Here is a 13,162-nt window from a genome sequence, read left to right as displayed (position 1 = left end):
CCCCAGCCCGTCCTCTGGGGGCCGGAAATTCGGTCCCCTTCACAGGTGGGAGTCTCCAAGCGGGTTACTCAAGTATCTCCTTGTGTCCTCCGTACGAGCCCTTGGGATTTCCATTATTTAGCATCTATGTGTAGAACTTTAAAAATGCCTGTTAAAATGGAAGACAGCACACCCAGCGCCCAGATCTTGGTTTTTAAAACGGTGCCCCAGGGAAAGGAACCAGGCTCCTTGGAGAAAGGGCTGGTTCTAGGACGAAGCAAGAATATGCAGAGGAGCCCTGTGCGTCTTGTAGCGGCAGAAAGTAAGGCGGGTGCTCAAATAAATAAAACCCCGCAACTATGGGAGTGCCTCAGTGACACACAGGAGCCACTGACAGGGCTCCCAGCAGCCGAATCTGGAACAACCTGAGGAATAAAATTAAGGAATATTGGATTATAACCCAAACTATAAAGTAAATGCCCAGGCGTCCGTACTGATATAAATGGTTAAATAAACAAATACACAGGGGTATAGAGACAAATCTCCCCTGTAGAATTTCCAGTAATCAACATAGATACTCCGCCTTCAGGGAGGTGGAGGAGATCAGGGGTGAGGTCAGTACTGAGGAGCCCTGTGGGCAGCAGGGACCCCTGATGTGGCCGGTTGAGAAGGGAACTTCCCTCAGCGCGATCACAAGAGAAGAGGAGATAATCCAGGCTGGGGGATCCTGCAGGATGCACAGCCGTTTCCAGACACACACAGAAGGAAGACACGGGAAGGAGGCCACGTGAAGATGGAGACAGAGGCTGGAGGGATGCAGCCACAAGCCAGGGGGAGGCCACGTGAAGATGGAGACAGAGGCTGGAGGGATGCAGCCACAAGCCAGGGGAGGCCGGAGCCCCTAGAAGCTGGAAGAGGCAGGGAGGACACTCCCCTGGAGCCTCTAGAGGGAGTATGGCCTTGCCACACCTTGATCTTGCATTTCTGGCCTCCAGAACCAGGCGACAATAAACTCCTGTGGTTTTAAGCTGCAGTGTGGTGTATTTTGTTCAGCCACCCAGGAAGCTCACACAAGTGACATTTTTTTTTTTTTGGCCATACCACGGGGCACGTAGGATCTTATTTCCCCAACCAGGGATCGAACCCGCAGCCCTGCAGTGGAAGTGCAGAGTCTTAACCACTGGACCACCGCCAGGGAAGTCCCACAAGTGACCTTTTTGGAGGTCACACAGCTGGAAGGTGGCAGAGCTGGGGTTTGGGCCTGGGCACCTGGGAGGGGACCAGCCAGGGCAGCAGAGCCAAGGGCCAGGCCACTCCTAGGAGAGTCTCCCCACACACCTGCCTCCACGGGGGGTGTCACTCAGAACCAAGCTTCATCCCCTGAGGCCTGCATCCCTCAATGACCAGGACACAGGGCATCGTGAGTGCCTGTCGTGCCCCCAGCCCTGCCCCAAAGGAAAACCCCACAGCAGCAGACCAGAGCACCAGAAATTTATTGAACGCTCCACTTTTCCCAAAGCACAACTAGCCACACACACGGGGGTGCAGGGCAGGGGTGCAGTCTCCAGCCCTGCTTCCTGTGCCAGGCCAGGGTGACCAGCATGAGAACACCCCAGAGCCAGGCTGGGGGCAGGAGCAAGGGGACATGGAGAGAGGAACAGGACAGTCTGAGGGTGGAGGCTTCTGGCTGGAAGTCCCAGATCCTCAGTATGAAGGGAGGGGGGCGTGTAGAGCAGATGGAGCCCTAACAGCCACCAAAGGGGAGTGGGGAGGGCAACACACATTCCAAAAAGAGGGTGACACCAGCTTTTAAGACGCAGCTTCCATCCTGGGCTGCGGGGCACACACATGCACACACACGCGCACACACACACACAAAACGTAATGCTCCCAGGGCGAGGGGCAGGGCCCCAGAGACCCTCCACCCAAGCGAAAAGCTGGGAGAGGGTCAAGCAGGGACTGGAATGAAGCCCCCCAATTTATCACTTGGGGCAAGTTTTTGGTTTTTCTTCTCAAAAGGGAAATTTAAAAATCTACAATAAATCACACCAAATTCATTAAAAATGATAAAAACCCAGCCTCTCCCTCCTCGCTTAAGCTTCACACGGGGCCAAAAACACTGACCCAGGAAGGGATAGGGAAGTGACCAGGCCGGGTGTCTCCTCCCGAGTCTAGGCCCTGGGGCAGGAGTAGGGCGGATTGTGCTCCTGCGGGGCAGCCCAGCTGCCAACTTTAACCCGGAAAGCTGGGCAGGGAAGGGGTGCGGTGCGGGAGCCACCCCAAGGAGAAGAGCACGTTTCCAAGGGAAAATTCTAAAAATAATAAAGATATTTTAGTGATGTTACGGGAGGTCTTGGCACTGGGGAGGCGGGGCCGGGGGCAGGGCCGCCATCAGCTGCGCTGCTCCAGGTATGCGGACAGGAGCAGCCCCGGCGGCAGGAAGTCCAGGTGCCGATTGCTGACCTTCATCTGCCGCTTGCCCTCCAGGTCACCACCTGCCGGGGGACAGGCAAGACAGGGAGGAAGGCGAGGGTTGCGGCACACAGCAGCCCAGCCCTCGGCCTGTCCTGCCCCAGGTCCCCACGAGCTGGGCTGCCCCGACCCCCCAGGTCCCAGGCCAGGCGCTGAGAGCAGCTCGAGCTGTTCCTTCCTCTCCCGTTACTTATCCCGTGTCCTACGGGCACAGAGACGCACACACCACCGAGACACACTGGCCCAAGGCCAAGGGGACTGAACGAGGGTCCCGCCCCGACCCTTGGTCTCCCACCTCCATCCCTGCCCTCAGAGGGAATCACCTAGGCCCCAGGTGGCCCAGGCCCCACCAACCTCCCCTTCACCCACCTTCCGTCACCCCAAAACCTGAACCATAGCCATACACAACCCAAGCTGGGCCCACCTCCCAGCCTCTGGCCCGGCGGCTCCCTCTCCCCTGCTCCCCATCTTGCCAGGCCCCGCCTCCTATGTTCAGGCCACGGCTCCACACCCGCAGAGAGGTACCCCCAGTCCAGCCCCTCCATCCGGAGTCAGTGGGAACAAAAGCAAGTGTGGGGACTGCATCTCCCTCCCAGGCAGCCTGAGAGGAACCATCCTGGCGTTGCCATGGAAACTGTCTCCTCAGCAACTCCAGACAGGAGGCAGAGAGACGGTCGTGGAGAGAGAGGACCCGATGGGATGCCGAGGGCCAGCAGGGGTCTGCGAGGACCCTCCATGGGGGGGGGACTGTGTCCCAAGATCACTCCCATCATAAAAGGGGCACACAGGCCCCTGGAGGAGGGACTTGCCAGAAGTCACATGTGTGTCACAGTGGAGGGGGGCTACAGCTAAATGCGAACTCTGCAGACATCAGGGTCCCCTCATCTCATCTCGGGGTCCCTGGAGGCCCAGTTTCATCAGCCCCACACAGGCCCCTCTCTCCCCAGCCCTGAAGATGCAGATGGAGGGGTGTCTGTGTGCACAGCATCATCCATTGTGGGGCCAGAGGTACAGGCGCTTCTGATGAATTAAGGCAACATCGCACTGCCGCCTCTGTGTTCACGCTGTCCCTCCTCTTCCAAAGCCTGCCACGGGGCAAGCAGACACCGGGGAAGCCCAGCCTTGGTTTTCCCCAGACTGAATCAGCCAACTGGGGTCCCAGGGGTCGCCAGGCACTTACTGGCTGAGATGAGGTCCATGTACTGGCAGATGGCGTGAAGCAGGAGCCTCTCAAAGCTGCAGGGAATGGATGCTGAGTGGCCAGAGCCAGACACCGGGGGAGCTCACCGCACCCACGCCCACCCACCCAGTCACCTGTTGTCCAGCATGGCCGTGTACACGGCCTGGGGGGACACAGAGAAGAACCTCAGCAGCCGCTCCTCCCAGGTCTCCAGCATTTCCTGCAGGAGAGACAGGCCCAGGGGTCAGGCCGACTGTGGCACCCTAGCCAAGATGTCCAGGCCCCCCACATCCACGATAGCCTCTGGAGCCCAAAGCCCTGGGTTCAAATGTGGCCTCTGATTCACTACATGAGGCTACTTAACCGTTTCCAAGGATACCAGGCACTCAGACACATCCACACCTTTGAATCTCTGAGTCTTTGGCCTGGTGAACTCCTACACATCCTTCAAAACCCAACTTCATTGCCCCTGTCCCTCCCACCCTCAAGGAGAACCCTTGCCCAACCCTGGGTCCTGCACTCGGATCTCACTAGTCTGTATCCTGCCCTGTCTGCTCCATCACACCACGTTCACTGGGTTACTGGTCTCCCCTCACCCCGTCCCTGATTGCAAAGCTGAGAAAAAGGGCCTTCAGAAAAGACCAGGTAAGTGGAAAGAGACAAGGCCAAGGCCAGGCTTGGTACTCACCATGGGAATACGGCTCCGCTTGAGAACGGCTCGTAGACGCCGGCTGATACGCTGGAAGCACTCACGGGGCGTGTAGGCCGGGTCTTCTGCAAGAGTCCAAGCAGTGGGGCAGAGGTGGGAGTGAGCCGCAGGCCCCGCCCACAGACAGGCCCCGCCCACCTTCCCTGGCCCCGCCCTCCCACACCAGGCCGGGCCCCCCATCATACCTCTGCCCCACAGCCCCACCCCCGACCCAGGCCCACCTCTCCGCCGGTCTTCCCCGCGGGCAGGCCCCCTCCTCCGCGCCTTGCTCCTGCCCTTGTTCTCCAGGTAGCGGAGAACCCGCTCCTGCTCCTCCCCAGAGCGGTTCATGAAGTCGTTCCAGACCTGGAAGAGAGGCAGGCAGGCCCTGACTAATGCCTGCAAGCCCCCGAGCCTCAGTTTCCCCGTTTGGCTAATGTACACTGGGGGGGCCACAAGTGCACAGAAATACTCCTTGTGCACACATGTGACCACTGGGCCGGCCAGGAGTTCGTGGGGCACTTGTCGACCCACCTGTGTGGGGCGGGGAATCAAAATGAACCAAACACACCCCCAATAACATCAGTAATTCCAAGTGTGATAAGCAGATGAACCACGGGTGCTGGAAGTTTCTGGGGTGGGTGGGTTTCAGGCCTCTGGAGGGAGACCCAGGGCATTCATCAAGGGACCAGGGAGGGGATGGGTGCTCCTGGCACAGGGTCCAGCATAGGCAGTGCCGGGTGGTGGGCGGGGGAACCCAGGGCAGGATACGGGGCCCCACCTCGACATAGGTCTCGTTGCTGCAGGCCTCAGCAAAGATGCTGGGTGCTGCAGGGGGCGCCAGGTCCCCATCCTCCAGGCCAGGTGTGCCTCCGTCCAGCAGGGTCAGGAGATACTGGGCTAGATGGAAACAGACGGTCTCTGGGCTGGGGGTTGCATCTGGGCCCCCCCCTCGAGCCCCCCCCCCCGCCAGGCTCCATGGGGTCCAGAGGACCATGTTTCCTCCCCCACACCTCTATATTTAGGGCCTTTACTCTCACCGGCCTCCCCTCTACCACGCTCCAGCTGTCTTTCCCAGAAGGCACAGGAACCATCCAGCCTCCAGAACTCCTCCTACCTTGCCCTGGCTTGGCTTGTTGAACTCCTACACCTCCTTTAAAGCCCCAGCTCCAATGCCCAGAGCTCCCTCTCATTGTCCAGCTCAGGGCCAGGCTCAGATAACAGAACATGCACACCATTGCTGTCTCAGGCCTAGGAGTCCCCAGGAGGCGCCCATCGACCCTTGCTCACTGTTCTCCAGGCGCTGGAGGCTCTTCCGCCCCTTGGCCTTGGGCACGAGGTCTGAGTTCCGCACAGCCTGGTTGATGAAGTGTTGCTTCCGCTTGGAGGCTGAGAGCCTCTTCACCTGGGAGCCAGCTAGAGCGGGCAGGCAGCCTGGAAGGGGCCTGTGGGCCGGGTGTGTGGGGGCAGTCCTCAGGGCCAAGACAGACCAGGACGCCCAGGCACAACCCTACCATCGCCACTCTCTCACAGCCATCCCCTGCTTGGTTTCCCTCCACAATGGGAAGCTCACCCCCTATCACATGTGCAGCCCTTAAAATGTCATTGTGTCTCATCGTCACATCACCCGGGAAGCAGGTACCGTTGAGGACAGGTTAGTAAACCAAGGCTCGGAGAAGGGGAGCCACACATTGGGTGGGAGGCCAAGAAAGCTGCTGCCCACTCCCCCAGGCTTCCACGTTTGAGCTGCAAGCTGGTGAGGCCCACAGTCTCCCTCCTCTGGGAGTTTCTCGAGACTTCATTTGATGGAGCATCCCCTCACCCCCAACCCCATGCTTCCAACAGAAGAAAACCCAGAAAACGGCCCCCAGGAGCTAAGGTGATGCCCCGGCCCACCTGACTCATGCCCCAGGGGCCCCCTTGCTGGATGGGGGAGGCGGACAGAGTAGCTCCCCCCACCCCCACCCCCCCAGCACTGGGCACTAATCCTGGAGACGGATTAGCGGCCCAGGCAGGCCTCCCGCTGGGGACCCGAGGGCCAGGTGGCAGGTGGCCACGCAGGAGGGAGGGGGGGATACTGAATGGAAACTTCCGGGCAAGAAGCTGCAGGGCCTCCTCCCTGGTCAACCCCTGACCACAGGCTGAGAGGAGGGTCCCACCCGGCTCAGAAACCCTCACGCTGGGGAGCCAGTGGTGGACTCTGAGCCTAAGAGGGTCTAGGGTGCCAGAATTCCCCCTCCTCCTCACCCTGCGCCTCCGCTCCAAACCGCCAGGCAGCCCGGCCTCTGGGCCTCTGCACCAGCTGTGCCCACACCCCAGGCTCCGAATGGCTCACTCCCATCTCCTTTTGGCCTCTGCTCAAACCTCCTCGGGGGACCCCGGCCCCTCACTGCTCTGTTCTCATGATGGTCACACCCTGCCCACCACCCACCGTGATCTCCATGCGGGCAGGGTTTGGTGTCCACTGTAGCCCTGCCTGGTATACAGTAGATGCTCAAAAAAATAACTGCCCAATCAGGTCTCCAGCAAAATCTCACGATTCCAAGACTGAGTAGAACCCAGAGTCCAGAATTCCACCCAAACTTTCCTAGTGTTCAAAGTTCCCAAGACACAAATTAAACAGAGAAGCATGACCCCTGCCCCACAAACAGGCGCTAGAAAATGCCATGAAGCCCTAGGACAGTGGGACAAGGTGCCTCAAAGAGGTTAGGATTGAAGCCCACACTCACCAAGGTCTATACATATGTAAAGAGTCCCCAGCCTTAAGTTTTTTGCCCCGGCCAGAAAGGCTGTTACATCTTGATCACGAAGGAAATAGGCTGATGAGCCTCAGCCCTGTCTGAGGTCAGAGTGGGGCAGGCTCCATGGATGACACTTCAGGCAAAAATCTATGAAAAATTATCTGATGGGTAAACTCATGCAGGCACAAGTACCCATCAATAGGAGACACACAACCAGTGGTTAGAATTCGGCATTTTCACTGCCGGGGCCAGGGTTCAATCCCTGGTCGGGGAAAGAAGATCCCACAAGCTGCGTAATGCAGCCAAGGAAAAAGAAAAATAGGAGACTAGGAGACACGCAGGCAGGGGTAGAGCCTGGAAGCTCAGCCCCGAGTTTGAATCCCAGCTACGACGGATGCTTTACTGTGTGACCCGGAGCCTCAGCTCTTTCTCTGCAAAGTGGGGATAATGATGGCCCCTGCTGGTCTGGGAGGGGACACCAGAGCCAAAAGGAACCAGGACACACACCTTTCCCCAAGTTGCCACCTGTTTGGTTTCCTCCTGTGACTGGGAGCTCACCCTGTGGGCCACACCACTGATCACAGCCTGGTTAAGCGATCGCCTTCACCATCACCCCAGGAGGCAAGTACTATTGTTCTGATGCCCGTTATACAGATTTGCAAACCGAGGAGCAAAGTCATTATCCCAAGACCCCACAGCTGCAAAGAGGGCAGCTGGGACAGGGCAGGGCAACTCAAGTCAGTACACAGCCCACAACTCTGAGGCTGGACGCAACCTTCCTGAGGCCCAGGCACCCCCACCCCAAGCTCCAGATTCAGCTGTGGCCTCGCTGTGGCTCCAGGGCCTGTGTCGCCACCCCGCAGCTGGACGGAGGCCAGGATGGTGGCCTGGCGGGGCAGATAATAGGACCACATCCGCGGGGAGCTGTCGGGGAACCTCAGAGCAGGGTGGGACTCAGTGAGAGAGCTCGGGCCCTCAGGACATGGGGCTCCAAGAAATGGGGCTCCCTGTCACCTCGGGACCCAGGGCAGAACGTGGATTCGAACCTGGTCTGAACAGGACCACTCCCCTGAACCATCCAGCCTCCTGCTTCCCTCTGGGGCCACAGTGGTCAGAGGGGCTCAAACTCAGGTCTCGCTGGAACCCTCAGACCACAGCCCGCTGGACTAAGATCCGGCTGCTCCCTGACCTGCTCTACCATCACCTGTGGCTCCCCAGCACCCTCAGGACAAGGCCCAGCCTCTCCCTGGCCTGGCATTGCAGGTCTGGTGCCTGGTCCCACAGGCCTCCTGGGGCCACACTACCCTCTCGGATTCCAGCAGATTCCAGCAGGTGCCTGGGGCAGACTGCAGAGCCTGGAGCCACAGAGAGGGCAGGTGGAGGGGGCAGCAGATTTGTAATGAACGCTGGGGAGGAGGGGTGGAGGACAGCATCAACTTTATATAAAATACATCCACATCAGAACATCAACACCCATCTCTCTCCGCCTCATTGCCCCTGCTCCAGGCACAAGGCCCATTTTACTGCATCGCAAGCTGATCTGCAACAGCCCGACTCAGGGCCTTTGCATGTGCTCAGGCTCCTTCTGGTCCCAGCTCAAAAGTTACCTCCTGGGAGAAACTGCCCCACCCCCTAACTAGCCCAATCAACCCCGTTTCCGTTTCCGTTTCCGGCTTCACCGGTTAGCATCAGAAACCAGCTGGACCTCATACTTGTTTACTCCTGATTCTCACCTCCTTCACTAACCCGCACGATAAGGACAAGGTCCCTCTCAGCCGCTCCTGTGTCCCCAGCACCTGGCCCACAGCAGGTGCTCAATAGCTGTTTGTTGAATGAATACCCGAACTTCTGTTTACACACTCACCCAAGGGCCAGTTCCTCTGCTTCCCCAGCCACCCAAAGAGACCACTTTACAGATGGGGAAACTGACCACCCAGACGGGGCACGTGAGGCTTCCTGGACCCAGCAGGCCTTGGGAAATGTCTGCTCCATGGCAGGGGCCAGCGTCCAACAGGGGTGGACAGGCCTGACAGTGGAAACAGCTGCTAAGTCAGGTTGGGTTTGGGGAGGACAGGTTCCTTTGCCTCCCCCAGTTCTCCCTGTGAGTTTTGAGATGGGGCCTTTGGCACCCACTCCCCTAGGCAAACACACCCCCTCTCTGGCACCTGCCCCTCCCCCAGGAACAGGCCAAAGAGGAACCTACTTTCTCTAGCAGGAAACCAAGGAGGGCTCAGAGCGGAGGTGACTCAGGCTGGGGTGGGCAGACAGAAGGAGCAGCAGCCCCCCCACTCCCCGGGCATGGAGGTGAGGGGGGATGGGGGCAGGTTGGAGGGACCCACCTGGCAGGTAAATACCCACTTTGAGTGGTTAAGGCCCCTTAAAAGAGGGTAAATAACCACATCTGTAGAGACCAGTACAGCTTCTGGGTAATAATAACAATAAAGTAATAACAAATATAATAATAATAAAGCAATCACAAAATACCAAAATGAGAAAATTATTTTAAAATAATAAAACACCTACAATAGTGAACTATTTAAGATAATTATTAAAGAATGGACACTCCGCTTTGCTGGGCACCTCCAAGTGCAGGGTCACTGACCCCAGTCCCTCAAAGAGAGGACCGCTGTTATTTCATTTTACAGATGGGGAAACCGAGGCACCGAAGGGGTAACAGCCTGCCCCGGGCCACTCGGAAGCGCACACGAAGGAGCAGAAATGAAACCCCAGCAGCCAGGGTGGACCACCTGGGTTTCTGCATCAACACTCGGGTTAGAAAGAGATCTGCGAACCTGGGGGAGGGGGGCATACCCATATGGGGCCGCCCACCTGCTTCCAGTCCACTTCCCAGGACACACAGGCTCGTGTTGGCCCGGGTTTGTAAGCCCCCCCATTCATTTGGGTATTTACCCGGAGAAAAACAAAGAGCGCGTCCAACGGGAGGTGGGGGACTCACAACCCCGCCGGGTACACAGGGCTGGCTGGGGGGTAAATCCCCGGCTGGGGGACAGGAACAGCCGCAAGTGGGTAAATACCCAGAACACCACCAGCGCGGATTCCGGGTACACCGCGCGCAGCAACACCGCCTCACCCGACGCGGCGCCCGGAACCCCCGAAGCTCGGGGACTTCAGCGCCGAGCGCCGGGGGTCCGCACACGCGGACACGGGGGTGCCCCCTGCGCCCCGGCAAAGATCCGGGAGTACGGGGATGGGGTTTCCCCGGGAAACACCCACTGACAACAAAGCCCACCACCACCCCGCTCCACCCGAGTGGGGTACCCCCCAGGAAAGGGGGCGGGGCGGGCCGGGGGCTGCAGCCCGGGAGGGGGTAAGAGGAGGGGACCCCAGAGCCCGGAAGCGCGCCGCGCCCGCCCGCCGGCCGCGCTCACAGCGTCCGCCGCCCGCCCGGGGCGACCCCCGCCGCCGCCGCCGCCTCCTCCGAGCCGCCCTCCGGGTTCTCCAGAGCGACCATAGCTTGCACGGCGCTGCTGTTGTCGCCGCCGCCCAGGAGGGCCTTCTCTGGGCCGGGGAGGAAGTGACGGGAGCCCGGAGGCGGGGCGAGGCGGAGCCTGGAGGCTGGACGCGCTGGTTGGGGGTCGCGGCCACGTCCCGGCCGGGCCCGAGATGCTCGCCGGGGACAACCAGCCCCGGGGCAAGGACAGGGACACTGAGGCGGGGGACACCCAGCCCCGAGGCACGGACGGGGATACTGAGGGGGGGGCACCCAGCCCCGGGGAAACCGGGACTGAAGGCCGCGCCTGTCCTGCGCCCAGGCGGGGCTGTGAGCACGGCACCCAGCCCTAGGAGGACAGATGGCGAAATTGAGGCCTGGGGAAGGAGGAAGGAAGCGGACGTCCTTTTCAGAGGCTTGGACAGATGAAATGACCCATGCTACCCCCACCCAGCACCAACAGGGCTTTCCTTCCACCAGACCCCTCCCTGTCCTCTGTAAAGTTCAGCCTCTGGTGTCCTGGCTGGGTGCCTCAATCTACTCTTCTCTAAAAATAGAACAAAGCTAACCCCACCTCCTTCTGCCTTTTAGAGTTTATTCATTTAGCAAATGCCCACTGTCCTTGGGGTGGGGGCTGTGCTTTCCGGACCCAGCAGTGATCAAACAGGACCTCCCCGCCGTGGGCTAGGGAAGAGGACACCTTTGGAAAGGGGATTCACAGCCTGCAAAAGTGGGAGGGGTATGCCAGGCAGAGGGAAGAGTCAGTGCAAAGGCCCTGGGGCATCCAGAATGGCCAGAGCAGGGTACTAGGTGAAGGGGGGAGGAGCAGAATAGAGGTGGAGGAGAAGGGACAGACCGATGAGACGGGGGGCCCTTTGATGACAGACCTGGTTTTTGACCCGAGGGTTAAGAACAGAGAATTAAACCTGCTCTAGAATCTAGAATCCACCCTTCATTCTACAAGAAAAGTGGGGGAAGGACTTCCCTGGTGGCACAGTGGCTAAGAATCCACCTGCCAATGCAGGGGACATGGGTTCGAGCCCTGATCCAGGAAGATCCCACATGCCATGGAGCAACTAAGCCCGCATGCCACAACTACTGAGCCTGTGCTCTAGAGCCCGCGAGCCACAACTACTGAAACCCGTGTGCCTATAGCCTGTGCTCCACAACAAGAGAAGCCACCGCAGTGAGAAGCACGCGCACCGCAACCAAGAGTAGCCCCCACTTGCCGCAACTAGAGAAAGCCCGCGTGCAGCAACGAGGACCCAACACAGCCAAAAATAAATAAATAAATAAGTAAATTAAAAAAAAAAAAAGAAAAATGGGGAACTAGGACCATGATAAGAGACAACACAGGGATGCAACCCCCAGATCCAGCCTGGTGGAAATTGTACAGGATAAACAACCCGATTGCTTTAACGTATAAAGAGCAAGAGGGGATACAAGAAAAAAAGAAAAAGGAGGAGGAACTATTACAAGACCCAAGAAAGCACACAGTGTGTGACCTCATGTAGATAAATATGAAAAACTCAAGGTGATACAACTTGGGAGAGGGTACCTCTGGGGAGAGTGCTTGGGCGGGGGCACTGGGGGCTGGGATGTTTGGTCTGCGGCTCTGGTCCATGATGACCAGCTGCTCAATAGGTGTACTAACTCTACAGGACGCAGCCTGGGCCTTGCCGCGATTCTTGGGCCTCACTCATTCCTGTCCTTACCTTCCTTTTTTTTTTGGCCTCGCAGCCCGGCATGTGGGACCCCCGACCTGGCATCGAACCTGTGTCCCCTGCAGTGGAAGCGGGAAGTCTTAACCACTGGACTGCCAAGTCCCTGTGCTCACCTTCCTTAACACCCTCCCAGACCCTGGGCCAGTCCATGAGCCGTTGCTGCCAACCCCCACCCCCCACCCCACCCACCCCCCGCCGAGGACCCCTCCAAGGTCCAGCCCCCTGCTGAGTTCTCTCCCAGGCCCACTCAACTCAGCAGCCTCCCCAGGACACTTCCTCCATGCCCATGGAGTATCCCTGGGTCTCCTCATCCTAACCTGGCACTCATTACCACCCCAAAGGGATTTTTTTTTTTTCCTTTTCTGAATTTTTTAGGCCATTGTCAAGAATGATGTTGAAGCCTGTCTCCCCCCCCAGGCTCTTTGTACTTCCTTCTGGAGATATTTGATGCCCTTTGATGCCCATGCATATTTATTCATTTCTTTTCCCCCTTGTAGTCTTTTTGACACAGATGGCATCATCTTTTCTTTTGCTACTTAGAACATCCCCGTGCCCTGTTTCATGCCTCACAGGCTAGTATCTGGGGTACATTTCTGGGTGTGGGTTTGGGGATCAACATTATCCTTTATAAACTGCCCTCCAACTGGTTCCCACTACCAGCAGCACAGGTGTCTGTGTCCCAGTGCTGGTATCTGGCAATCAATGCCCGTTGGGTGGACACTCTCAAGGGGTCTGATTCGCAGCAAAGTCCTGGGGAGGTTGAGTTTTGGTTGCGTTTTTGTTTTTCTTTTGTTCGAGGTTAAGAACAGGCATCTTCTAACCACAAGATCCCGGGCATCCCTCCTTTGCCCTGAACCTTCCATGGCTCGCCAGTGTCCTGGGGCAAACCCTGGCAGCAGATACTGAGGACCTCTGAGGGCTGACCTC

At 58.4% G+C, this 13,162-nt stretch overlaps 2 protein-coding genes across 3 annotated transcripts in view; one reads left to right on the top strand and one right to left on the bottom strand.

Moving 5' to 3' along the window:
- BSG (basigin (Ok blood group)) overlaps positions 1–13,162 on the top strand; it is a 252,324-nt gene that overhangs the window by 237,053 nt on the left and 2,109 nt on the right. The gene's annotated exons all lie outside the window — the stretch shown is intronic.
- Positions 1,457–10,578, bottom strand: R3HDM4 (R3H domain containing 4). Of its 2 annotated transcripts, none has more exons than XM_060092428.1 (8): positions 10,450–10,578; positions 5,610–5,764; positions 5,101–5,240; positions 4,562–4,685; positions 4,320–4,405; positions 3,766–3,851; positions 3,632–3,687; positions 1,457–2,474 (listed from the first exon to the last, which is right to left on the bottom strand). In XM_060092428.1, exons 1-8 carry the CDS (start codon positions 10,530–10,532, stop codon positions 2,371–2,373), a joined length of 834 nt encoding a protein of 277 aa, XP_059948411.1. In that variant the 5' UTR covers positions 10,533–10,578; the 3' UTR covers positions 1,457–2,370. The 2 variants fall into 2 exon arrangements, with proteins under 2 accessions (XP_059948411.1, XP_059948412.1); XM_060092429.1 differs by having other exon boundaries at positions 5,101–5,219.

The sequence above is a fragment of the Mesoplodon densirostris genome, chromosome 3, assembly GCF_025265405.1.
Source record: "Mesoplodon densirostris isolate mMesDen1 chromosome 3, mMesDen1 primary haplotype, whole genome shotgun sequence".
Classification (NCBI taxonomy): domain Eukaryota; kingdom Metazoa; phylum Chordata; class Mammalia; order Artiodactyla; family Ziphiidae; genus Mesoplodon; species Mesoplodon densirostris.
Note: the sequence above shows the minus strand (reverse complement) of the source record. Positions and strands in the feature narration are given on the sequence as shown.

Bases quoted from the DNA above. Each gene is read 5' to 3' on its own strand.
- R3HDM4 (XM_060092428.1), bottom strand. From the start codon at position 10,532: ATGGTCGCTCTGGAGAACCCGGAGGGCGGCTCGGAGGAGGCGGCGGCG. The intron at 4,686-5,100 runs GTGGGGCCCCGT...CCTCTCTTCCAG, and splicing joins GCAACGAGACCTATGTCGAG to GTCTGGAACGACTTCATGAA. The intron at 3,852-4,319 runs GTGAGTACCAAG...TCTCTCCTGCAG, and splicing joins AGCGGAGCCGTATTCCCATG to GAAATGCTGGAGACCTGGGA.